The 27,595-nt window shown below is 38.7% G+C and overlaps 2 protein-coding genes across 2 annotated transcripts in view; one reads left to right on the forward strand and one right to left on the reverse strand.

Annotated features, from left to right (window-relative positions):
* Positions 1-9,795: 9,795 nt before the first annotated feature.
* On the reverse strand, positions 9,796-27,283 carry ADRA1B (adrenoceptor alpha 1B). The gene is made up of 2 exons (XM_003210292.5): positions 25,847-27,283; positions 9,796-10,922 (listed from the first exon to the last, which is right to left on the reverse strand). The coding sequence occupies exons 1-2, from the start codon at positions 26,805-26,807 to the stop codon at positions 10,360-10,362; spliced, it is 1,524 nt and encodes a 507-aa protein (XP_003210340.3). The 5' UTR covers positions 26,808-27,283; the 3' UTR covers positions 9,796-10,359.
* The window catches only part of IL12B (interleukin 12B), a 144,233-nt gene continuing 143,731 nt past the window's right edge, over positions 27,094-27,595 (forward strand). The window contains exon 1 of the mRNA XM_085236928.1: positions 27,094-27,193. Coding sequence (XP_085093054.1) covers positions 27,094-27,193 — 100 coding nt within the window. The remainder of the gene's footprint in view (positions 27,194-27,595) is intronic.

Here is a 27,595-nt window from a genome sequence, read left to right on the forward strand (position 1 = left end):
AGTACACACAAGTTTTGCACAGGAATTGAATCATTTAGAAATGAAGGCTGAATGAAGGAGTTTCTAGTAAAAGAATTCATGTTATCTCCAGAAGTAGCCCAATTTTTTTTTTAATAGTTTTTAGTCCTAAAACAGAAAACTGCATTTTCGGTTTTAAAAAGAATAAAACTTCAAGGCATTAATTTATATGGAAACCAAATACCAACTTAAATTATAGGAGGGGATTTTCAAAGACACTTGCAGAATTTCGTTAGCTGACTTCTTTATCTGTTAGCTTACCAATCTTAACTCCTGATTCACTGTTATCTTTTGATTGAAGTTCACTGAATTTCTAAGGTGTAAAATCCAGGAAACTTCTTATTTATATTACTGTATTTATGAATCTCAACTGGAACAGAAATCCAGCAGGTGGCAGTGTTGGATTTCCAATGTCCAGGTCCCTCTTCCTTTCTTTGTAAATCTCGTGTTATTCTCATGGAAATCAAGGCTGAAGATCCCACTTAATAAAATAGTGCAGGGCTGAGCACTAAGCTAACTAAAAGAATAGGGATGAGCTGTTCCATAATTACCTAGGCCCCAGAGCATATGCAAAATTTATGTTTGGGGACAGCCTTTTGATCTTCACAGTGAAGAAAGTAAACCTTAACAAATCAAACACAGAAAAAATAATTACAATTTTCCGGAGGTCATACAGAGTTCGAGTTCTCTGCTGGAATGAAACATTTGCCCACAGGTCTCAGTGGAATCAACTTATTGTGCTTCCCAAAGAATATATTAAAGAAAATTTTGAAATGGGCAATTAAAGTCTTTTTAATCAACTGTAACCTAAAGTTCTACTATATCTACTTCTTAGTGTGACTTATTCAAGTAACTGTGAAGGTCTCTTACTCATTTTGACTGTCTGTTCTCTTTTTAGTCCTTGTCTTGGCTGAAGTCTTATAAAGAATATGGGAATTCTGTAATTAGTTGGTAGGGATTATGTGCTTCACTAATCAAGCTAATGTATTTTGACATAAGAAATTTCCAGTAACAACACCAGATTTCCTGTTCCTATAACCTTCCAGTTATCCAAAAGACCCTGAGCTAGTACTTTGTCAAACCTATTACTCTGATCAGTTTGGCTCAAGTTCATAAGGAATAACACAAAGTCCTAACCTCTTAATTAAGATTATTCTTTGTATTTGTTTGAATGTTTTGTAGAAGCAGAATGCTTATTGTTCAAACTGTGTGAATGAATTTGTCTCACTTGAGCTCAAAACTACTTCAGTTCACATCTTCATTGTATCTAAACTGGGATTTGCCATAGTGACAACACTGATTCATCTGGTGGAACTGCATGTCCTGCAATAACAATAATAGACAGTAAAAAATGGAGGGGTTCAGACCATAAACAAACCCTAGAGAACACTTAATTTGGAAATTCCCAAACTGCAGCCTGTGACTCTCACAGATGGTCAGCAGATTTAACTGGCCAAGTACTACTGCTGAAAGAAAAGTGAGTGGAAGTGAGGAAGAGCAGAACTACTCCATTTGATTAGCTACCTCAAAGGCTTATTATGTACATTACGAACAGATTCAGCAGAGCACATTTTCCTATTGATTATCCATGTAAGCAGTTGCAAAAAATCAGTAATATAATTGGGAGAAAAGATAACAGAATGGCATATAGCTGTGGTAATCACTGCATTCTCTCTTTGAAGATATATTTAGCAATACTGAAATTCTGAATTAGTGCTTTCTAAGCTAGGTTGAATTTCAGACTTCTACACTGGAAGGAAAGTTGCACTGAGCCCAGCAGATAACCTGTTTATCCTGATACTTCAGATCAGACTAATTTACTTTAGATTGCCTGTTACAAAGGCTATTAACAGTTGTAAATGTATCTGTATTTTTATTTAAATATGGTAGTAAAATATTTGCCTCAGGTAAAACGTGCTGCAGTAAGTTTTATAGTTTTTAGGTAAATCAATTTCATCTTGCAGATGATGACTTTCATCTGGGACATGCTGCTTTTTTCATTGATTTCAGACTTACATCTTCAATAATGCTAATGAAAAGGTGAAATTTCTGTGACTTTGTAATTTCTGTGAAGTTCACTGGTTACAGGAATAAGTGAACAGTGCAACTTTAAAGTTAAGCCAGTAGTTAATTAAAATCAGCAATAAGCATGTCATTGTGAATGATTAAGAAGTAGAAAAAAATGTTTCAGATAGGTATCTTATTAGAAGTGTGTACTCAAATTGGAATATTCCTAAAATTATGGATACTTGAGGGAAAAAACAAACAAACAAACAAAAAACAACATAGATTGTAACTGAGTATAAATTGAACCTAACTTCATTCTTCTGCCTCCAAGATGACAGAACAGAGGAAAACAAGAGCATCAGTTCTCATCATAATTGCATAAACATACTAATAATAGTCTTGCTTTTCTCAATGGAAAAGCGTTGCTTGTTTTAGTTACAAACCAGTCAGATAAACACGGTGGCCATTAGGATGAGTAAAGGCTAATCTACGGATTTGTGACCTTTCTCTCTTAACACTTTTCCCTTTCACTTAGTGTTTTTAGCACCCTCATTTGTCTTCCATGTTGCCAATATGCTGTATTCCACTGCCATGTTTTATCAGGCAAATGGGAGCTCGTGGCTTGGCTGCTTCTGGGCTATATGTGCTGACTAGCTGGTTGGCATGCAGGAGCCAGCAGGCTTTGAAAATAATGAAGGGACAGACTTCAAAAAGGTCTTCACCTGAGAGGAGGCCCCAGTATGGGTCCCTTCCCTCTAATTGGCCGCCAATTTTCATAACACGGAATTGATTATCTTTCTTAATTTATCTTCTTTTCAGTGTTGCAGAAATCAATGAAGAGGTTCAAAGGCTAATAAGAAGAGAATGGGAAAGGAATCTGACAGATGGACAGACGTGTAAGCCTCAGTTCTTTAAAATACCACAGTAAAGATTAATGCAAGTTAATGAGCTGTACGTTGTTCACAAACTTAGATATATATCCACATCTTTTATCTATAACCAAAGGTGAAAACAGTTTTGCGTAATATACTGGAATAAGGACTGTTACTTATTGACAATTTTGCATGCGCAGGCTAAATGTGCATGCATTTTTATACCGAGGTTTCATTCTTTGTTTCCCAGAAATTGTTGCACACTGTCCAATATATATGAACTCTATTGGTGACTTCGGTGCCTTTGAAATGTTTTGCTTATTTTCAGCTGGCTGACACAAATATTTCTAAACAAGCAGGAGAACAGAGTAAAAGATTTCTGTGCACTTTAACCACAGAAAGCATAGTTAATGATGCTTTGATTACTGTGCATTCAAAGAGAAATTTCTCTCCCATTTCACAGACAAACCAATAATTACTCATCCCAAGAGAATAATGAGTTGTTTGCATATAGATGTATACAAACAAAATAGTAACGGGTAGAGAGAGCTTAAGAAGATCAATAATTTCTGTCTGTAATGTTAGCTGAGCAGATGGCTCCGATGGGCCTATAATGTAAAAAGGTCCTCCCCTTTTCTCTGGATCCTTTGGTGATTTTCCTTCATAATTAACATATTTGCCAAATGCTATGTATAGATCTTCTAGAACTTTCAGAACAAGTATAAGGAGAAGGTATTTGGTTAAAAACAAATATGTCTGCACAAGCAAGGATATCTAGAATGATAACAAAAGATTACAAAAAACTGTACTCTTGTTGTCTGTGAATCCTACACAATGATGATTTAGAGATTTGACAGTGGGGTCTAATACACACTGCCTGGGTGAAGCTAAGTTGAAAGATGTCTGCAGATGTATACTAGAACATGCTGAAAGGGCACAGGGCATCCTGAAACCCTTCCTTGTCCAAAGACTTTGCTGATTGTATGCTTCAGGAAGGTATCTGCAAGCATGTCAGATCTGCTGTCTAGATAAATCTGCTGAGCGTAAGCACTTTTATCTGTTCTTTGGATAGATTTTGGATCAGTGCTTTCTAATCTAGTTTGAAAAAAAGAAAAAGGAAGAGAAAAATCCATAATGCCAGTTAGCATAACGTTCTGTAAGAGACTCTGGTGGTTATATTTTCTCATCACTTTGGGAAGTGCCATAAATCTAGAGAAAAAGATATGGTGGAAAATGGTATAGAAGCCATGCTTCTGTAGTACCTAGAACTGAGACTTCAAGATGCATTGTGCCAGGAATAATGTGCCATAATGTTGTGCAGAGACATCTGAAAGGAAGGAGTATTGTTCTTTGCCCTGAGCAGTGTCTCTGCAGATTATATTATGGGTTTATGAATGGTAGATCCTGTCTGACAAACCTGATTTCATTCTATGACAAAGTGACCCGCTTAGTGGATGAGGGTAAGGGTGTCAGTGTGGTCTATCTGGACTTCAGTAAGGCCTTTGACACTGTCCCCCACAGCATCCTCGTGGAGAAGCTGGATGCCCACGGTTTGGATGGGCGTACACTTTGCTGGGTGAAACACTGGCTGGATGGTCAGGCCAAGGAGTTGTGGTCAATGGAGTTAAATCCAGTTGGCTGCTGGTCATTGTTGGTGTCCCCCAGGGTTTGGTACGGGGGCCGCTTCTATTTAACATCTTTATTAATGATCTTGATGAGGGGATTGAGTGCACTCTCAGTAAGTTTGCAGACGACACCGAGTTGGGAGACAGTGTTATCTGCCTGAGGGGAGAAAGGCACTGCAGAGGGACCTGGATAGACTGGATCGATGGGCCAAGGATAACGGCATGAATTTCAATAGGGCCAAGTGTTGGGTCCTGCATTTTGGTCACAACAAACCCAGGCAATCCTACAGGCTTGGAAAGAGTGGATGGAAAGCTGCCTGATGGAAAGGGACCTTGGTGTACTGATGGGCAGTCAGCTGAATATGAGCCAGCAGTGTGCCCAGGTGGCCAAGGAGGCCAATGGCATCCTGGCTTGGATCAGGAATGGTATGGTGAGCAGGACCAGGGAAGTAATCCTGCCCCTGCACTTGGCATTGGTGAGGCCTCACCTCGAGTTCTGTGCTCACTTTTGGGCACCTCAGTACAGAAAGGACATTGAGGTGCTGGAGCAGGTCCAAAAAAGGGCAACAAGGCTTGTGAAGGGCTTGGAGAATGTGCCCTATGAGGAGAGACTGAAGGAACTGGGGATGGTCAGTCTGGGTAAAGGAGGCTGAGGGGAGACCTTATTGCTCTCTTTCAGTATCTGAAAGGTGCTTACAGTGAGAGTGGGGCTGGTCTCTTCTCACTGGTGACAGGTGACAGGACAAGGGAAAATGGCTTCAAGTTGTGCCAGGGTAAGTTTAGGTTGGATATCAGGAAACACTTCTTTACAGAAAGGGTTGTTAAGCGCTGGGATAGGCTCCCCAGGGAGGTGGTTGAGTCACCATCTCTGGATGTGTTTAAAATTCGTTTGGATGTGGTGCTTACAAACATGATTTAGTGGAGGGTTGTTAGTTAGGGTAGTATGGTTAGGTCATGGTTGGACTCAATGATCTTTGAGGTCTTTTCCAACCTGAGTGATTCTGTGATTCTGTGATTCTATGATTATACAGCCAGGAGATGAAACATCAAAGCAGTTGTTAAGGTTGGAATTTTCCTAGCTTAGTGCTCTGACCACTATGTTACTCCTTCAGGTGTTTTTCCTGGTTTTGTGAATCATGACTTACCTTTTGCACTAGAACACGCTTCTCTAGAAAGGCATCTAGTACTCCTTCCAGATCCAAAACAATCTCAGTGAATGGAAACATTGTTTGGCTTCATTAAAGTTGCTAAAACCGGTATGATGCATCTTCGTGTCAGCTGCAGCTGAAATATTTCCTCTTCAGCAAAGAAATTGACATTTCATTGTATCATCCTCATAGTGCCATGTTCTGCCCAGTGAAATATGTTAGCTGTAACATTGAAACTTGGTTTGGAAAAAAGTTAAGAGTAGCTGTTGTAGAGTTTATTGAAAGAGAATCCATTTTATTCTCATGGGAATGAATGGGCTAGTTCATAGTCACTAATAGGAATGAGCAGTTGTTGGTATGCTGGTAGTTTCATACCATAGCTCTTGTGTTGTGCAGTTTTATGCTAATTTGTATCAGGTGAAAGTCAAGCACAGTGACTGAGAGCAGGGAGAACATTTGTTCAATATACAATTGCTATTTTTACATTTTCAGAGTAGAGCCGCACTTCATAATATTAATGTCCCCTCTTCTCTTCCTGTTGCATTTGAGAAGATAATAGAAAACTGCATTTCCAAAGACTAAGGAATGTAAAATGCTCTGGAGTTTCAGTCTCATTCAGTGAGATTGATTTTACCATAACTCTTCTCAAAAATAAGAAGCACTTTCATGATAGCTGAGCGCATTGAAGCCTAATGGGTTTAATTTATGTGCAGCTGGGCTGTAACAATACTCTGTGAGCCATTACAGCTGTGCCTCTCAACTGAATTGCTTGTACAAACCTCTAGTTAGTGATTAAGCTCCACACAGTAGCTTAACCTGGAGAAATTCACAGTGTTTTATGAACAACTCCTGTGCTAAATGGTTGTAACTTCTCTTTGGGGGCAAATCTATTTAGCCACAAAATGGGTTCATGAGCAGGTCGGTTATTAGGTAGAAAAAAAAATGCATGATGGACTGTATTTTCATCTGATAGACTGCCACGGTGTTCCAATTGCTATTTCACTAAATTATGGATGTTCTACTTGTAAAATGAATTTTAGCTGTACTAAAAATTTGGCTGATATGGGCTTGTCCCATAGTGTTTGATGACAGTGCCCTGACCAAAATAATTTTTCCTTTGAAGGAAAACACTACAACAGGTGTGTAGTGGAAATGCTAAGTCACAACCTGAAGCAGTGATTGAGCACCTGGTGGGAAGGCAGGGCCAACTCAGGGGAGCTCAGGTGCATGCAATGCAGCTGAATGACTGGAAGGGGTGGAGCCAGGATCCACCATTTCCCAGATCTCATTTAAGGGTTGGCAGTGGAACCAAGGGTACGTCTTGCTGGAAATCTCTGTTTGTCTGAGGCCTTCTGAAGGTAAGCAGCTCTTTTTCCTTTATTTCTTTATCTGTGGCTGCTGTGTTTGGGCTTGTTCTCATCTTCTGTAGCTGAAGACTTTGGTATCCTGCTATTATCATCTTATATAGCATGGTGAAAGATTGAAAAATAGATGAAGGTGATTTCTGTGATTTCTTTCATCAAGAGTCTCATTTGTTTTGATAGTCATAGAGGATTCCTGTATTAAAAATAAAGATGCTCAAGCTAGATTTGTTCTTGAGAAGTCAGGTGACCTTGCAAGGGTATCATATTTTAGGCTGGTTTGTCTCTGTTTCTCAACTGTAATCCTTGTGGTCCTTCCTTCAGATATGCGTATTCTTTTCTTCTTTGTTTTAACAGTCAATGTCTGTATCTTTGCTGAAACTGTGTCTGGAGATGAATTAAGCTCTGCATGTGATCATGACTCTTCTGAAGAAAGAAAATATCCCATAAGTGAAACATATTTTAAAGCAACATAAGGAATCCATCATGCATTTATTACCGTTATGCCATGTGGGCTCTCTAATTTTAAAACTTAATTGGGAAGTTATGAAGAATGAGGTATAACTTGTTAAAATGATATCTGAAGTACATACCAGGTGCTGCCCAAACTAATTCTTACTTCTTTCTGTTATCCCAGTGTGCTGTGCCAGAGTGTGCAGTTTATAGCTTCTTCTGTCTGATGCTGGGGAGATATCAGATGATCCTCTAGGATGTAGCCTAACGAACGTGCTAAGAAAAAATGAGTCTGATGGTTCTGTCCCTTTTAAAAAGGACAGAATATGTCTGTTTTGATTGCCTTTTGTTATTTTCAACTTCTTGTTTTCCAACTTCAACATTCATTCAGCATAAATAAGCCTTTACCCCTTCTGATTTTCCCTAGTATCAGAGATATCCAAAGCAGCACTTCTTTTTGTTTCCTGTTCTCCTGTCAAGGCAACATAACACAGTCATGTCTCAAGAAGGTTGTGGTACTTTACACGCTTGCCAGACTTAGGCTTGAGGGAAATGAAGCACTGCAGGGTAGAGAACCCATGAATTTTGAGTCACATATGTTTTGCATGCAGTTCAAATGTGCCTCTCCTGCTAACATGATGTATGATATGAAGATCAGCAGTGCTCTGGCTCTAGCAGGGATGGATGAGTCCATACTGCTGTAGCAGCAGGGCCTAGTAGCCTTCATAGTGCAGAATTTTTGGGGTAAAAGTATTGGTGACTGTCTGTGCAACACCTTCATACCTCCTCTCTTTAAGGCTTTATAGACCACTTGTCTTGGGACTTCTGGCACTCTGAGGATTTTGGCCTCAGTAAGGCACTGGCTGTTCCAAAAGGGTGGACTAACATGATGTTATTGGAAATCTTTTCTTCCTAATCTGTTACAATGTTTAGAGAAAGCTGTTTTTTTTTAGTTCTAAAATAACTGAGATTTTTCTTTTAAAAAAGCAGTAAGGGAACTTACCTTGTAGATTCTGTAGCATCATATATAAAAAGCGTATAGAGTTATAAATACTGGTAGGTGACACCAGTATGGGATAAAAGCCTATCTGATGTTGTAGATAATTAGAGAATTTTGTTGAGGCCCTTAAATAATGATCAGAGATCTCAATCTTGCTAGGATTAGAATCTAATAAAAAGAATTGTTAGTCTCTGAGAGCTGCGTAGTTAAAGGCTTTAGTGTAATGAAGTGCTATTTTTTTCTGAAACCCACAAATATCACATAGAAATTGTAAAATGCGGATAACGTTGCTTCAATTTACCATGTGTAAATCACACGTGACTCAAAATCTGGCTGACTTGTGCTGTCAGGTGGTTAAAGAAACTCATTTCTGGCTGAACTGGGAGATATTTCCTCTAACCACAAGCTGCATCCATTGCTATTGTCTTAATTTGAGAATACACACTTAAGGAAACAAAAGGAAAAGGCTCTCCATTGGGACCTAACGTTTTAAATTGTCCCTAAGTGTTTTTAGTACATCTCTTCACTGTTTGTTCTCTATTTCAAGCTATAGAAAAGCATCACTAAAATTCTTAAGAAGAGCTGGAGGAAGGAATAAATACCTGTTTTCACACTTTATACCACTTCAAATAAAAGAAAAATCAGTCACTAGTTTCATGATTCATCCTTAGTTGCAAGAGATGAGATTTCCAAACGTGAGCTAAAATGTCCTTGAAGATATTCTCCAGAGCTATGTTACATACTTTATTACTGAGCTTAAAACTATTGATGACAGTGAAATTCTATTACCACTGCATTGTTTTAATACTTTCTCTTTTTTATCTAACTGGAAAAGTAAAAAACAACTCTATAAGAGCAGTACTTTTTTCAAAGTGTGCTGAAACAACCAAGCGCTCAGCATTTGTCTTTAAGCTGAGTTTTGGTGTTCCAGTGGTCAGTGCTCTTTTCTGCTCTGTTCACAGCACTGTTTATGAGGGATTTGGAGGAATTTGAGTGTTGCTTTTATAAATCGGATCTTCTGGTAGTCTGTATTTTTCAGGGCATTTACTGATGTGCTGAAATGTAGACTGTGAGCTCTCATCTTTGTTGGTATTTTCAAACTTTTAAAATAGAACATGGTGAAATATAGTGGAATTCACAACTGTCGATAACAAGGGAATCATGGCAAGTAAACAACTGCAGAGAGTGTCAAGAACATCCTAGGAGTTACAACTTTTAAACTTAACTGCCGTGTTTTATTTTAAAATTGAGATTGTGATGAGGGAACTTGGTTGGATTCCAGCTCCATAGCAATAGGTGCAAGTGCTTAAATTGTTGTGAAATTACTTTAATCTTTGACATTGTTTCCATTTCTAAAGTGCTAATGTACAGTGAAGTACAGCAACAATCAGAATTTTGCAGGCAAAATCAGCAGCAGCTAGTGCTCTGGAGAGGTACAAACAACACTGTACAACTGCATTGCTCGCTTCCACTCTCGGGTATCCAAACATGCAGCTAGCACACGTGTACACACAAACTTTCATACACATTTCCCTTGCCCTCCCCCATATTTATATATTCTTTCTATATACATGTGTGTTTGGCTGTTCTACAGCACTACCACAATAGCTGAATAATTGGCTGTGTACTTCCCTGGGTTTATCCAGCCACTTCTCTGCATTCCGTTTTTGTTTCAGTAGCATCTTTAGCAATTTATTAGGAATATGGCTAGCCTCTAGATTTTGCCATTCTTGTGATGGTAATCTGTCTGTCCTTCACTGGCTTCCTTCTAGTGCCATACTGAGAACTGTGCAGTGGTTCACTTCTTCACTAGGATAAATATCAGAGGTTGGTGTACGAAGAGAGCAGAATCTGTGCAGACTGATTAGAATCCATTCATTCCAGCATGATGTTTGCACTACAGTCAGTTTTACCATTCATTGTGTCACAGATGTCCTCATGGTCCCCATTGCTGGAGGCTTGGCTGCTAGCAGCAATGTGTCCATTGCGCTCTGTTAAGAGATTGAAGGTAAAGAATTGGCATGGGTCCTTTTGACTGCTGCCTTCTTGTAAGGGGCTCAGGAAAGAGCTGGGGTTTTTCCATTCCTGGAATGTACACATTTCCATATGCGGGTGAGTGATTTTGCTCAGGTAGCCAGGGCTAGGAGATGCTGAAGATAATGTCCTCTGACTGCCACTTAGGAAACTCCCACTGTCTTCCAGAGAGTCCTTCCGAGGGTGTTCAAAGGAGCACCGATTCCAGTTCCTGTAGCTGTAGGCCCACCACCCCAACTGCTTTCGACGGTGGCACTGACATTTTAGAATCTGTATGAAAGCTCTCTTGAACTCTTTGCTTGAGCAAGGGTAGATGATTGGATTCAAGCAGCTGTTAAAGTAGCCAAGCCAAAAAATCACCTTGAAGATTATTTCAGGGGGCTTCAGAGCTGAAAACAGGGATCCTGTTCAGAAGAAACAAGCAGATATTATCTGAGATAATTGATTTACCTGTCTAAGAAAAGGTAAATATCCTGTCAGATCAGTGTTAAAATCTGGTTGCTGAAAACCCTTAACACATGCTACTTTCCGTGTTGGTCTTCTGATAATAACATAAGGTGTTATTTGTATTATTTTTAAAGCTAATGAGGAATTGCTTTATCCACCACACAAAAGATATGGAAGCACATATTTAGTGTAGAATTGATATGAAGTTGCTATATGTATGTCTGAACAAACTTGCTGTATACCAGTGAAAGATCAAACACCCATTATCAAAACTACTGCGCACACGGAACGAGATCATGCCTCCTTCAAAGAGTTATTAAATGTCACCTGGAGAAAAGGATCTAAATATTTCCAGGCTTCTCAGAAGGAGTGTACTCAGACATGCTTTATCACCTACAATATATTCTTCTATATTGCCTATAAACATTACCCAGTATAGCTAGATGATTAGTAGGCTACAAAACTCTTCTGTTCTACAAACCAGAAGTCAGTTTTGATAGGTGACATATCCCAGCCAGTCATAACAAATGGTGTAAACCAAAGGAAGATTCTTTTATGAGTGCTTCCTGTTTTGTTAACAACTAAATAGTGTTACTTCAGAGGATGCCCAAATGAAAAACTTGTAGTGGGAAATAAATTTTGTGTATTTGTATCATTAAAAAGATGGAATTATCAATTAAATTTAGTAAATTAATCTCTATAAAAGAATGCTTTTTCTTTTTAAAGCAAAACAGACATTCAACAGTTTTCCAGCTAGGAAAACACCTTTGAGTCTGGCTAAAGTAATCAAAGAACAGAGATTCACAGGGGATCCTGCTTTCAAAAACTAGAATTAGATTTTTAGTTTTTTCTGTGGTAGATGTCACTCAAACTGGAGTGTCACATCCCTGAGAAAAGGACCTTTTACGCTGAAATGATTTAGATTCCTTGGGCTGTGAAAGCAACTCAGTCAGTTGTGGCTGTCAGGATGCCTTAGTGGGAGGGCTGTGATTCTAGGCATGTTTCCCATCTCATAGCAATGTAGAGGCCATGGCTTGGGCCTCTAAACTATGCAAAAGCATTTCTCAGTGACTTGGTTAAATAGCTCTTATGTGTCACAGCAGATACTGTTTACATAGAAGACAATTCTGGCCTAGCTGACTGTATGGATTTGGGTCTCCTCAGCTCACAAGGAAGCCAGAAGAAGTTAAGTACATGTTGTTTATCAGGTGGCCAGTGTCTGTCACTGTCCTCCTCTGTCGTGTCCACTGGTACCTGATCTGGCTCAGAAGAGAAAATCAGTTATTAAAATGGCATCAGCTCTCTTTATCCCCCTCACCTGGCTAACACAAACCAGGAGAGATCCTACGAATTCAGAATAATAGTACTTTATTTTTCCCTTTTTTGAGTGCTTGTATGCTGCTGGTTAAAATTAGCTCTGTTTTCTGGAGCTCCCTTTAAAAAATGAATTACTGTTGTTTTTTAAAGCCCAGTAAACCTAAGGAAGTGTCTGAAGAGCTTTCATTTTTTCTATGTGTAAATCTTGATTGGACAGTGGTGAGTTTTTCCAGATCAGTTTGTCTTATACTGTAATAACTAAAAATCTGTAGAAAATTCCTCCACCAGATTTTAATAATTTTAGACATAGTAAATGCTGTGGTTTAGCTTTCGAAGATATAAAATATTATTAAGAAAATTTGCTGACAAATTCTGTGAAATTCCCTAAGGACAAATAAAGTAAGCTAAGCTGTAGAGATAGAAACTCTGAACCAATGCAGATAAATGGGTTGTGATTGTTTAATCTTACACGTGGACCAAATACAACCACGTACTCTAAAGACTAAGAGACCAAGTGGGGAGGGGAAAAAGTAAAAAGCTGAGTGCTGAAAAATGGCTAATCTTTGTAAACTGCTGAGAGGAATGTGTGTTCCTTAAAGAAAAAAAGGTAAGGCGCTTACAACTATCTCTTACAATAACCTGTTTTTCAAATGTCATTTGGAAAAAAAAAAAAGGCAGCAGATGATTTTCAGCAGCTGCAGCAAGCATTTCCAAAGGTCTTTTGTATTAAAGGGCAGCAACACAAAAGAGTGGAGAATTCCTCCATGATAACCCTGACTGACAGAGGCACCCTGTATTCAGTCGTGATTCTAGAAAAATCACTGAGCCCTGACTGATCATCTAGAAGAGATCGTGACCTGAGCTGAGTCATTAGCAGATAAAATTTGGGAATACATCAGTTTGGAAAGCTGTGTGGTGGTGTTATTTTTAAATAAGTATCAGCATTTAGCTACAATAGTAGGAAAGTTCTGGAGTTAAGAAACTTGAGAACAAACTTCATGAAGTTAACAATCATGAAACACTTCTTAATTCTTCACCTTTTCCTAGTTCTGCAAACAGCACAATGGAAATCGGTTCATTTAAGTTACAAAGAAACCATTAAATTAAGTTTTGACAAGAAGGTGAGGAAGAAATGTGCTCTTCTGAACAAGGAGTGTTTGATAAAACAAACTAATATTGACTTATAGACTATTCTGTTAATTTATTTCAATCTGGTGTGTTGAAATTGGATAGAATTCCTAACTCTTCTATACTTCCTCGTGTATGTGTACATATACGTACAGGTATGCACTGCTCTGAAGTCAGATGAATTTCATGTATGAATTTTGTCTGTGGTACAATGCACTACTACTTCCTAGTGTTTGGTGGGGCTTTTTTCCCCAAAATCAGGTAGACAGTGATTTCAAGAAGGCCCCAGCAAGCAGAGAGGTTACTGCAATCCATGTGAGTGTAAGTTCCTAGATGGGAGCATGTTCTACTTGCTGTTGGATAGCACTTCTCATCTGTCAGTCATCCTGACTATAGCATCCTCTTGATTTTTACCAATGAACAATCTTAGCTGGAGGAAAGTAAAAGCAGTCAGCTGATGGATGTGGGCTCAGTAGTTTTCTCTATGGAAAAATTGTTTGTTTTACCAGGAGTGGAACTGTGAGGTCTGGCATGACTCTTAACCTGTAGAACACACAGTGATTCAAAAAGTGTTTTTGATAGGTTCTACTGCCTTTCTATTTTCCCAAAGAAAAATCAGAATTCAAGAATATTTCCTGAGATTAACAGGAATTAATTGATCCATATGATAAGATGCATTATTGACGCTGTGTGGGTTATATTCAATGGTTACATGAACTCAGCGAAATCCCACCCATGAAGTGATCCATGGTTAATGAAGAGGACCACCAGTGGAACCTAAAAGTCATTTAAAGACAACAGTTCTGTAGTATATCATAGTGAATAAAAAGAGCTGAAAGGAGGCCCAACAGTTAGTCTTCAATATTAAAATCTGCAAAGAGGAAGTAAATGAAATTGGAAGTTTACCATGTCCACTGTAGACAATATAGGAAACACAGTGACTTGAAATGCAGCAAGATAAACTGGGAGGTGCTTTCAGACTACCAACACAGGAAGATTCTGGAACATCCCACTTAAGAAAGGTATAGAATTTCAATCCTGAAGTCTCTTTAAAAATGGAGTAGACATACATCTACTGATGTGTGTATAGCTGATCCAGCCTTTGGGTTGGAGCATGCCCTATGTGACCTTTTCAGATCCCTTCTAGTCCTACTTTCTCTGATTGACTCTGCAGACTATAACTTAGCTCATATGGAAAACCTCATGGCTTAAATTTTTTGCAAGCCAGCAGAGTTTTGTGTTTGCAGTACTGCAATCTCACTGACACTGTAATCTTATATACTGTCAGTAAATATATCCGCTATTTAGGTTGAGGATTAACTGTCAGAAAAATAGGATGTCTGACTGATACTTCTTTGGGCACTTATTCTCCTCAGATTTTTAGAAAGTTTGAGTTTTTTATATTCAGTTCCTTCTTGCTGGGTGGAATCCCAGCCTGAGTTTCCTTTCCTACAAAGAGGAAAAAGGATGCACTAAGTCCACCTGAAGGTGGTATAGTTGGAAGTAGCTGTACATGCCGTGTCCTTTAAGCAGTTCAATTTGGTTACTATCATAAAAAGCTCCACTGCCTTTCATAATATAAAGGGAGGAAAGTAATTTTGATTAACTTGTGTATTTTTAAGATTACTCTTCCCTACATTGTTCATGTAATTAACAACATGTTTTATTTAACTGCACACATGCTTTTACCTTGTAATTAACCTGCCAGAAGCAAACAACTGTGGACTATTTTGGTACCTTGATAAAATGGGAAAGTTAAACCTACTAAGCACAATCTGTAAACATCAAATTCATATTTCCTCCTCTAATCTCCAACTATTTTCCCATCACAGTCTGATAAACAGATTAAGTATTTCCCTGTACTGTCTTAGATTGCTTTTCAAAATGGTTGGAAAATATTGCGCATGATTATCTCCTCCGTGATGTATTCGTGATGGGAGTAGCCAGAGTGACTCTTCTCTAAATTACCTCCCTCCTGATGCTTCATGTTTAACAGCTTCACTCAAAAGGAATGTAAGTTTTCTATCCTCTTATTTTTCTGTGCTAAACACTGTGATTTATTAAACATAGCACCACAATTTTACCTCTGATTGCACCGTTTACACTAATAAAGTTTTTGCAAAGCCTGTGCCAGGCAGAAATGTAGAACAGAAAATATTTAAACTCAATTAATCTGACCAGATTTTATTGTATTTTGGTCATTAATTTAACCAGCTGTGCTCAGCAAGCATGACAGAGCTATTCTGTTTGGGAATATACTGAGCGAAAGCAAATATCACGGAAAGAAATTAAGTAGTATTTTATTTAATAAAAGCTAATTTCATTTAGGGTCTGACTGGGTCTTTATAATTAATGCTTTACTATGCTGAAAGTAAGTAAAGCACCCTCAATGAGATTAGGGAACATCATGAGAAACAATTTGGTGTATTAGTTGTCTTCACACATTCTGCAGAATAAATGGCCAGAATATTGCTGTGCTATTGAAATTCAGAGTCCACTGGAGTCAGTGGGAGTACGTGAAAGTCTTTGTAAGGGTTCATAAAGGGTTTAGTGGAGCTTGGAACAGTCTCTAAATTAACAGACTGAAGAGCAGGAAAACCTTCTAGACTGGTTTACTCACAATAGCCTTAATAAAGAAACACCTTTTACTTAAGCAAGATTTGAGGTAGCCCTGTACAGAGGTGAAACACGTACACACGTGTAAATACACATACACACTACTTTCTTATATTCTTTCCTTCTGTTATTTTTCTTCCATCTAAGTATCTGCTCTGTTGCTACCTCTCTCCACTGATCTCTATACGCGCACAGAAAGGAGTGTGGGAAAGTTAGGACCTTCTATTTAAGGATCCTTAATGTAATATTTGGCAAGGTTATGTTGAAAGTGTAGTACACAGGACATGTTTTAGTTTCCACTTTCATGTTACGGGAGAAAAGCTAAACCAGCCAACGCAACCAACCAACCATTCTTCCCCTCAAACTACACCCAGGAGAAGGGAGAAAATCTGCTACTCCAGTTGCCAGGTGATCAAGTACTATAGTAATTATCTGGAGTTTAAGACTTAAAAACGATGATGTAAGGTAATGTTCATGAGTTAAAGAAAACTTTTGAAATTGCCTTTGATCTTCCTGTGCCATTGCACCCTGTGCGCAATTTTCAGCCACCTACTGGAAGTAAGCAACTGTGGGTAATGACCAACAGTTGTTTGTGGCACCAGACAGTCATTTGTGAATATCTGTTGGTTCTATTGTGCAGTTGCATTTCCTTTGTTCATCCCTCATGCAAGGAATATATACGTATATTTATACTCGGGGCCAAAAGCCAAGAAGTTGTTAGAATTACAGAATTGTTGCAGTGGGGAGGGATTTCATGCGGTCTCTTTTCCAGTCTTGGTCTCAGAGGAGGCTCAACACTACGTTATCTCCCCTGAAGCTTTCCCTTCTGCAGGCTGAAAAAGCCCCATTCCTTCAGGTTCCCCTCACCTAGCCTACTCAACCCTGTGATATCCTTGGTCACCTCCACTGGACTTCAGTTTACCATTGCCTTCCCTCGAAGACAGCTTCCTACATGGCTGCACTATTCTAGGCATGGTTTAATGAGTGTTTAATAAAAGGATATTATCACTTCCCTCCAACCACTGGCTGTGTCCCTGTGATACAACTCAATATGCTGCCACCTTGCATCCGATAGGGTTGTCTGAATATTTTTATATCCTGCATTAACGTCTGTGTGAGTCATCTTTGTGGGGGAGAATATTCTGTGTCTATTTTCAAGAATGCCACACGTTTATTATTTGTAGCTACAGGGAGCAAACTATTTAATTATTAATATTAGACCAAAATTAACCACATTCTCTTTAACTATCTGCCTTCTCTTTAATACCTCGCGTTGTTTTTTTCTGCTGTGGCATGTTCACTTCCCTGATATTTCCTTTCTTCTTCATTTTTAAATACTTAATTTTCCTCTCATGTCTCATTTAATTTTAAACTCCAGCTGCTCCTCTCTTTTCTAATTGCTTTTTGTTGTGATAATTGACTTTCTATTAATTAAGCATTCATTGTTAATTTATCTTTATCAATTAAGTCTACGAATTACTCAGAATTATCAATTATGTTCAGAATAAAGTATTTGATACTTAGATTAGATGATGGTTAGATGTTTGAAGAGTACTGTGAGTTTTTTTTAGAGTTAAGGAAAGAAAGTCTCTCTGAATAAGTTTTGGGTTATCAGGTGCTGTGTTTTCCATCAGTTAACAAACTCATCTTTCAAGAACTTCTCAATCTGCTTCCACTTAGGGTGGAGGCCAACCTGGGGTGAGTGCATGATCTTGTTTATTGGAATAAATGCTGCATTTGTTGTTATTGAAACAGAATGATCTGGAGTTCTTTAAGTCCTGCATGTCTATTAATATTCTGTAACAGCAGATGAACTACAGTAAAATACGTTGTGGGGCAATAAGTGCAGCAGGAAGAGAGCATCACTGAACAAATTTTTATCATTATTTTAATCTTAAAGAAAAGCCATAAAGTTTGGAACTTTTTATAGAATTGGTTAAGGGGACCTTGGAAGACAAACGTATCCTTCCTTATTGAGAGGAGAGAACAGTGTGGAGTTGCGTGGCTGGAGGTAAATCTGAGTTTTTCAGTGTTTTCTGGACTGCAGAAAATTTCGTGTCTTAAAAATCACAGCAGTGGTGTAAAACATTGCAAAATGCAAATGATAACACGAATTCTGAAACTTGAGAAGCAGGAATTGGCTAGGATATCATACCCTGTCCTCAAGATGACTTGCAAAAATGATTATCACTTCACAGTACATTTGTTTTATGTTGAAAATCAGCCTTCCTATGAAAACCGCCTTTTCCTGATGCAGTAGATGGCTGCAGGGGCCTGGCTGGGAACCACCACTGCTGCCCTGCAGTTCCTGCTGTGATTCCTGCTGCGCCAGAGCTGCTGCTAGCTGTTAGTGGCTGAATTACTGCCACTTCTCAATGAACAGGGAAAGCTGAAGTGCTGCATGTGGATAGCTAGTAAAATTCTCCCCATAAAAACAATAAGCTGTGTTGGACCACAGTTGTTATGAGCTTACAGAATGTCGGAAGGATTTTAGTCTTGTATTTTAGCTTTTTGTGGTCCTTTTTACTACTTGCTTAGCCAAGTCAACATGACAAGGTTTTAAAGCTAATTGGGTTTCTCAAGCTTCTGATTTCTTTCCTTCCAGCATTCAGTTTGTTTACGTTCCCTTGGACTTATTTAATATAGAAAAAAGAACCCCTGTTTACAAACAGCAGAGTACAAAACAGAGATGGTTATAAAATTAAGAGCTGATCAAGCTGGGAGAGCCTGCAGGCCTTCTAGGAGAAAGGATTAGGATAACAGTAGGGGGGAAAATAGATCTTGAGAAATAGGAATAGCATCCAAAAACAACAGAATAAAATTTATAAAAGAAAATGAAAGAGAAGAGTTAAATTACTACCACAAGCCAGTGATGATGATAAGCATTTGTGCTCATTAAGGACACTGGTATCTCTTCGAATTGCCTCAGGATGCATATTAATCAAGTTCCTTAAGTCTTGCCCATCTAAGGCCTGATCCTAAGCAAACAAATTCTTAAGCAGGTAAATTCAAGTAGCAAACATACATGACTGCCAAATCTAATTTTAAAAAGTATCTTCCTCTAAGGAAATATGAACAAGAGAAAGGCCTCAGGAAGACTTTTTCCTTGCTATTCTATAGACTGGGAGAGGCTACAGTTTCTATTTTCTTATCCTGATTAAAATCCTCCATTTCTCACCATCCGCACTATCCATCTCTGATAAAGGCTGTCTCAAACTTCAGGTGAACAAACCGTTCCTACCAGACTTGCATTCACAGTGGCTCAAATCTGACATACTATTAAAGGCTCCAAAAATAGAGTTTTATCTAGAGTGACCAAAATAAAACCAGATCTTTACTTCCCTTGAAGCTTTGTTGATGGAAATTGTAGAACAGGTAGGAATGAGGTCTTACTAAAACCTAGAGTTGTTGCATCTTCTCATTTTACAAGCAGCTGCAAAGGGAAGTAACTGTATTTCATTTTTAAAAGAGCAGTGCTAATGTATTTAACCACACAGCTACTAACACTGGCACTCCTGGCATGCCAAGATTGTCACCAGGTATGCAGATTTTATAAAATCGTGCCTAGAGATCCTGCTCTGGTCTGAAGTCCGCAGCTGCTCTTTCTACAGCCTCTTACAAAAGATGCTCTTGTTGCTTAAATCATGGAGAGCTGAAAACTATTTTTAAAAACATAGGGTGCAACAGACTATTTGCAAGTTGGTATTTGTTGAAGGTATAGAAGAGTTAAGTAGGAACTTTCTCCGATCTAGAAAGAAAAAGATTAAGGAAATCTGTAGTTTAAAAAAGAATAAATAAATAAACTGGCGGAGTGAAGGTTCTTCATGCCTTATCTATAGCTGTCCTTTTGGCAAAAATTCTGAGTGTCTTAAATAACAGAATATAGATATTTAAGATATGGAAAATATACAAGATTTGGGGGAAAAAAGCCTTCAAGCATACATAGAATTTTGACAGAAATTCTGTTTGTGCTTGTCTATAGATCTATCCCTTCTCAATTCAGACTACTTGTGATGGCTTACACTGTGGAGAGAATTAACTTTGAAAAACTTAATCAAACTTTTTCTTTAAACTGTGTTGTTCATGCATAAACACTCTAAAACCAAGGCCTAGTTTAGGAAGAAACTCTTTTGGTACTCTAAAATTGATGGTAAGGACAGAAATAATATATTCTTGTTGTTAAAAATTTGTTCCAAACAGATACAGACTTTTTCAGCTGCTAACTAGAAAGAATATGAGCCAAGCTTATGTTTGTTTTGCAATGATCTAGCTGATTAGAGAAGTCTAGAAAAGCCACCGTATGTCTGCTGACATTTCATATGTTATACTTAAAGTATGCCCAGTAATTGCACGTAGTTAGTATCTTTTTCTCCCCTTCTCACTTTTCAATTATAACTGAGGCAATCTGTCTTGGGCATTACTGGTTAACGAGGATTCTAGCAGGGAAATGAATAATACAGCTACAAAGTTTCTGTATAAACTTCCGTGTTATTTCCTCCTTTGTTATTTAGACACTGATCATTACTGCTTTTCAGTTTCTAGATTTCACTTGAAAGCCCATGAAAATAGCTTTAAATCTTGCGATGGGCTGTAGAGCAGAACTGTAGTGAGGATATGAAAGAAACATAAGGAACATGCATTTTTATTCCTGACTGTATTTCACAGATAGGTGCGCTAAAGGATATAAAGCTGATGTCCTTAGAACTGTAAGCAGAAGTATAACGTTACTCAGTGCTTTCATAATGACTACCAGCCTGAACAATGGCTCGTGTTTGCAGATTCCTAAGGCGTGAGGTTCTTGTGTCTCCTGCTTTGCTGTGTGCTGAAAACTATGTTCCCTCTGGAACTATCAATTCTCTCCTGTTTTGGTTTCAATAATTTTGAGATTTCCTATTGCTGCCCACTGACTCAGTCCTGACTTCTTTTTCTCCTTGGAACTTTCTGATTCAATGAAGGACTTTTATTGGATGTAGTTTGTGCGCCTGGAAACCAGAGAATCTTTGCTGCTGCTTCCATAATGAATCACTGTTGTAATCACAGCATTTTTTTTTTTTTCAAGGGACAAATGTGGTTTTTATGGCAATAGTATCAGGATGTGGTCCATGCTCCTACATCGTGAATGATGATGTAACCTTGTATTTGAGAAGCCTTTCTTTTACACTTGAGATAGGAGGATGCTACCATCCCTGAAGCTCAATGGGCTCCATGTGTGGATTTCGTTGTTTGGAGTTTTTCTGCATACGCCTTGCATGTTTACTTTCCTCAGGCTGTACTCTAAAATTTCTTTGTTCCTCTGACCTGCAAATCAAATCTGCAAAAGAAGTGCCCAATCCTTTGGAATTTGTGTAATTTTGGCTGCATTGATAAAACATTTTTTTTCTAAAATGTAGAGACCTGTAAGTACTTGGCAGTTCTAGGTTAATTGTTGAATTTGATGAGGTCTTTTCCAACCTAAAGGATTCTATGATTAAGTAACTGCTAATTGGGATCCTTTGGATGCAATTTACTTTTTCACAGAAGATTCAAATCGGGGCTTAAGGGAGGATATTCTAGTAGTAAAATGAATCTAAATTAGTTCTCCATGTGTGGCAAAACATGCTGTTGCTGTACTGGCCAAGAAATGCTCATATCATATATTTAGTCATAGAGGAGTTGGCTGAAAAGTAGGAGGAACAGTTTTCTGCTGACACCATTATAATTGAACGCTGTTCCAAAGTTAGAGCTGCAAAGAGGGCAGAGGGTCTGATTGCAATATGTACCATTTCTCCTTGTTCTTTATGGCCATAACCTAAAATCTATAGAGTAAGACTACTTAGAAAGCAGAAGGCAAGGCAAGACCAAAATGAGATGGAAGACAAACCAGGCTTGAAGCCTTGCAGAAAGCAGAACCCAGTAGTGGTGGCAGTGGTGGACCTAATGACTTGGAGTGTTTCCCATGGGAAACTTAGTGACCTAATCTGGTATTCTAGTGCAGAGATACAGAGGTTGGCCTGACGTAACATAAATCTATGTACTGTACATGAATAACATTTTATTTTAAGAATCATTTTGTATTGGCTGACCAGTTAGTTAGCATGCAGAAGACTTTTATGTTCTTTTTTTTACTATAGGGAGGTTTAAAGAACTTAATGTACAAGGGTAGTCAAAACAGCTGTGGGGGTCTTATACCACTGCCAGTTAAGTTACAAGAAGTTTGTTTCTGAGTTTAGTGGATAGTATCACAGGTTTTGTAGGAGCAGGGGGGTTAGGCTCTGAACTTAGGAGTGAATAATGCTCTGCTGATCACTACTGGAGTCAAGCAATAGGCTGGGGAAGTTGGTATGCTTTGGTGAAAGTAGTGGAGATGGAACGTGTGTTGTGTGAGGCCTACAGCTGGCAGAAGACTGTCAAGCCTAGTCTGATGCCTCATTTAACAGGGATGAGACTAAAGTTTTATCTGGTAGTCGATGGACAAGATGATCTGTCATTTTGGATGCATTTTTAAAATGAAATTATTGGCATAAAATTGGATCTTTGTTTGAAGGTGGATGTTTTAATACATATAGCTGCAGGACTCTGGTCTTTAGATTAATCAATTTTAGTTAACATTGTTCAACGAAGCACTTTTAGTGTAGCTCTGATCAAGAAAGGATTTATATGAGGGAAAAGAAAGGTTTATCTTAAAAACACAAGATATTTACTCTTCATGGGTGAGTCACTGAATTTATAGTATAAGAAGTTGTCTCAAAGACGCGCGTCTTCATTTTGTTTTTTTTTGCTGTACCAGAAATAATTCTGAGTGGCAAGGTGAAAGTTTACAAAGCTGTGAAAGGTATATAAATAAGGACCATGGGGCTATTCTGTTGCTCTGTTGCTATCTGGAAGAAATATCTGGAATAAAAACCAATTTTCTCACATTATTCTCTATGAGAAGTTTTGCTGCAACATCAAGTGCTTCTTTGTGCTAATAGTTTTACAGCACTCAACACCTCGTGGTGTCTGTGCTTTAATTTCTCTCTGGGGCTGTATACAGACGGCTTTCTTTGCAAAGCCTTGTGATTCTTGCTTGAAAATCACCCTTTGTTGTGGAATATTTATTCAAGCAATATCCATGCTTTCAACACCACATCAGTTCCCAGCACTTATCTGCCATCTGATGCAATAATCCTTTGTCTAGGATATAAAAATGAGTAGCTGTATATATTAATGTGCCACAACCAAACAATTATAATTTTGGCTGGGCAACTAGTAGAACATCTGAGAATATTTTTGATGTGAGGACAACTCCTACATATAAACAGATTCACTAACCCCAAGTTTTGGAGTGTTGCAGAAACAAGGATTACTGACTTATCAAATGTGTTGCAGCTGAATCATCAGAAGTCCAGAGCTACTCTGCTAACATTATTGTGCAGTCATTGCATTACTGAAACAAGGCACAAATTTTAAAGATGCAGATGTGAATGTATGATTTAGATTGAAGTTTGTAGATATAAGGCATGAAAAATACAGGCTGAGGAAGAAGCCTTCCACTACAGTGAAGGCAAATATCTAGTCTGGAATCAGAAGTAGAAGAGACGTTGCAGTTTGCAGTTCTGCAATGATGGGTGAGTAGACTGTGATTGTGATTGGAGCAGTCCAGGGCACCTGTTGAGAGTTTTGTAAATCATTGATACAGCTTGGATTCTACATTTGCCTATCACTGAAATGATTCTGTATCACTGTGTGCTTTTCATAAGGGTTCTTAACTTTTCCTTTATGTTCATAACTTCAAGACAAAAATGAAAAGATCTCTTATGAAAAATGCAGCACATAGCAAAGCTCCTTAGGAAGTTCTCCATTGCTGTATGGAGTATTCCCATTAGGAACGTCTGAATTATGCAGTTTGGGAAAAGGTCTCTTCCCCACTTGCTTTTGTGAATTGTGCTTAGTCATCCCTAACAGCATTAATATACAGACACAAAGTACATTCATGCACTGGTACACAGCAGCAGGTTACCTTTCAGCCTGCCAGGCACTGCTACCAATACAGCTTGCTGGAGTGGCTGTCATCCTCACTGATGGCTTAGGCATAAGTGAGATGAGAGATAAATGAAAGATAAAATAATACTGTGACAAGCTATGAATTCTCCACTCATTTGTCATAATCAATCACTCATTAAACCTCCTGGTAAAGACCAGGACTTTTGCAGTGACCTCCCAAAGGCAAAACTGACTCTCTTCCAGAAAACTTAATTGTTTGTCATATTGGTTGTACCCTGTTACCAGAATGGTTTTAATGGACTAGTTTGCATCTGTGTTTGCAAGTAGCACCAGTAGCAGTACTAGTACTGGCTTCTGCTAGCTAAGGATGTGTTCCGTTGCATTTTACTTCCAAAGTTCTCCAATAATTCAGAATTAAAGAGGAGACACTAACTTAACCTATCAGGAGATCGTGACTTTCTAGATACATATCCAGTGCTGCTGCTGGTAACATGGGGAAAATAAATTTCTATCCACTTAGCTATGTACTTTAGCAATAGTTGGAAACTTGTTCTATGTTGTAAACTTTCTTTAAGAGACAGCACTGGACATAAACTTTAGTAGCCAAAGAGAACTTTGCTCTCGGTTTTTCTTCTGTTTGGAATTTGTAACAAGCTCAGCATTAGCTTTATGTAGATCATGAATTATGAAGGCCTTTCGGCTCTAGACCCACTAAGCTAGAGGCAACAGTTACTCTTCAATAGCTCCAGCAGGTGTGCTGTGGTTGAGATTCAGTGAAGATGCAATGTCATTTAGACTAGAAATTATAACTTCAAAACACTTCACCAGGACCATGCTGTTAAACACAGTTTAATTTTTTACAAGTCTCTAGAAGAATTCACTTACCACTCAATTAGAAATGTTTTGGTAGGGTCAGGAAGTAAACGTGAATACGGAATGTTAATAAGGGCTTTTTCTCCCTTTTTTTTTCCTCCACCTCTTTCTGCATTTAGTCTGACAGTTTGTCTGTGTCTCAGAAGTGAATTTTGAACAGATATTTTTCTAAGCATAGTAATTCAATATTAACAGGTCTTGAAATTTCCCTCTTCAGAGCTGATGCTGATATTAAAGACAATGTAATCAGATTTCATAAGGATTTGAAATGCAGTGCATTGTTATGGCACCATTGAATACTTTAATAATATTTTGAAGTTTAAGGTTGCTGTCACAAATGCACATGACAATCTGCTGGAATGCCTGAACTGAGACCTGCTGGAACCAAAGGGAACAGTTTGGCAGAGAGAAGTGGGTTTCAAGGATTTATTTTTTGGGATTGGATCAATGAAATTTGAACTGAGAACCAGAACTCTTTCAGCTTCCTAGAGCTCAAAGGGTTTTGCACCTCATCATTTGGTTGGGCCCATTTTCACTTAAGGCACTTGGTAATGTCTGAAGACTGTTTTATGGTCTGAACCTGTAGCAGTAACTGGAACAAGGAAAGTTTCAATGCTGAAACTAATTTTGTTTCTGTCTACAAAGTTTTTGTTAAAGCTTCCTGTACAAGCTTATTCAGTCTAAACAAAATGAGAGGATTTTATATGTGAAGTAACAGCATTATTCCTTGATTTGACATCACTGAGGAGGGCTCAGATGGACAGACTTAATGCAGGCTGCACACTTTGCAAGGCTGCAGCATGAGACCTTGAAGAAGCCAACATTAGAAGTAAATTACTTTCACTTCCCACCCTTTTATCTGTTCCCTGCAGTTCTCAAAATGGTTATGTGCTTTCCATTCATCTGATTATTTTCTGTAGGATTTTTATAGTAAACAACTATGCTCATGCTCTCCCTCCCCACAGTCCCTTGATAACCAACTTACCTAGAGGCAGAACAATGAAGAAAGGTAGCCAGCACAAGATAAACATGCCAACCACAATTCCCAGGGTCTTGGCTGCCTTCTTTTCTCTAGAGAATTTTAAAAGTTTGAGAGCTAAGGAGTTTCTGGGATTGTGACCCTTGGATTTGTTGCTGCTTAAGGTGTCCTCATGAATGTTCCTGTAATGGATCCGTAACGTCAGCTCCTTGGAGTTGGACATTTCTTTCATAACTCCAGCTTCCAGATTTTTTGTAGTCCTTTTGGCCACTATGTAGACCCGACAGTACATGACGAGGATGACGATTAAAGGAATGTAAAATGACCCCAAGGAAGAAAACAAAGCGTAGAATGGTTCTTCGGTGATACGGCACACTTTATCATCCTTGGGTGCTGGTTCTTTCCAGCCCAAAAGAGGTCCAATAGAAATTACCATGGAAAGGACCCAGACACCTAGGAGAGCTAGAATTGCTCTTCTTCTTGTTACCAAAGTTGGATACTGGAGAGAATAACGTACTCCTATGTATCTATCTATGGAGATTGCACATAGACTTAAAATAGAAGCAGTACAGCAGAGCACATCAACTGCTGCCCAGATATCACAGAATATCCTCCCCAAAACCCAGTAGCCAAGAATTTCCAGTGTAGCAGAGAATGGAAGGACAGTAAAACTCAGCAACAAATCTGCTATTGCAAGGTTAATTATGAAATAGTTTGTAGGGATTCTTAAATGTCTATTGCAAGCGACAGAGAGAATTACCAAAATATTACCTATAATAGCAAAGAGTATAAAGGCACCTAGGATGAGCCCCACAGTTATTGCCCTACTGATATCCAAGGTAGGCAAATCCAGGTTGCTTGTTGTCTCATTGGAGCTGTTTGCAGAAAGATTGCTGCTATTTAATGCAGACACTTTCAAATATCCAAGTATTGATGAATTGGATTTCTCAGCAAGGTAGGTACTCATCTTAAAAATAATTCTCCATAGCAGGTTATGATTGGATCCTGTGCACAACACGCAGATGGTTGAGTTCAGTTGAAAGTTCTCTCTCCACCCAAGAAGTTGCTGCAAAGCCCCCGCCAGGTTTGGACTGAGAACTCATCCCTCCAGCAAGCTGTTAGCTTTCGGCACGTAAAACTTGCACAGCGTGAAGTCCTCCAAAGCCTGTCAGAAATAACAGCCCCTTCAAACTCGCCTAATTTCTCCCATCAACTCATTTAAACAGAAATTAGCAGGCAGAGGTCTTGGCCGGATGTCGAAAGTAGCTGTTTTGATCGTGACGGTCCCTGAAATAAAAGACAGGTTTACTGTTTTCCCTCGTGCATTTGTGGTTCAGTTGGAAGGATGCCCCCGTTAGCCGCTCTGACGTGCGTCTCCGAGAGGGGTTTGTCAGCGGTTCGGGGCTCTGCGGGAGCCGCTGCCTGCGCTCACGGGCTGCGCTGCTGACATCACGGGGCGGCCCCGGCGCAGCGCTAGAGGGCAATGCGGTTCAAGTTAGAGCTTCCACATCGGCGGCTGAACGCTAATAGAATGGAATGTATCAGTCTTAATTAAAGCGTTTGCAACGTAGAAATTTGGATTGAAAACCTTTAAAAAACAAACAAAAAAACCCGACTAGTTTCGTTATTTGAGGAAAATGCAGTCAGGAGGATATGGTGAACAAATCAATTTCGGCACAAAATGATGTAGCACCTTTTGTCTTTCACTCACTAAAAAAAGGTCTTCGAGTTTATTTTGTGATCAAAGCAAATCTC

This window comes from Meleagris gallopavo, chromosome 15 (assembly GCF_905368555.1).
Source record: "Meleagris gallopavo chromosome 15, MGAL_WU_HG_1.1, whole genome shotgun sequence".
NCBI lineage: Eukaryota > Metazoa > Chordata > Aves > Galliformes > Phasianidae > Meleagris > Meleagris gallopavo.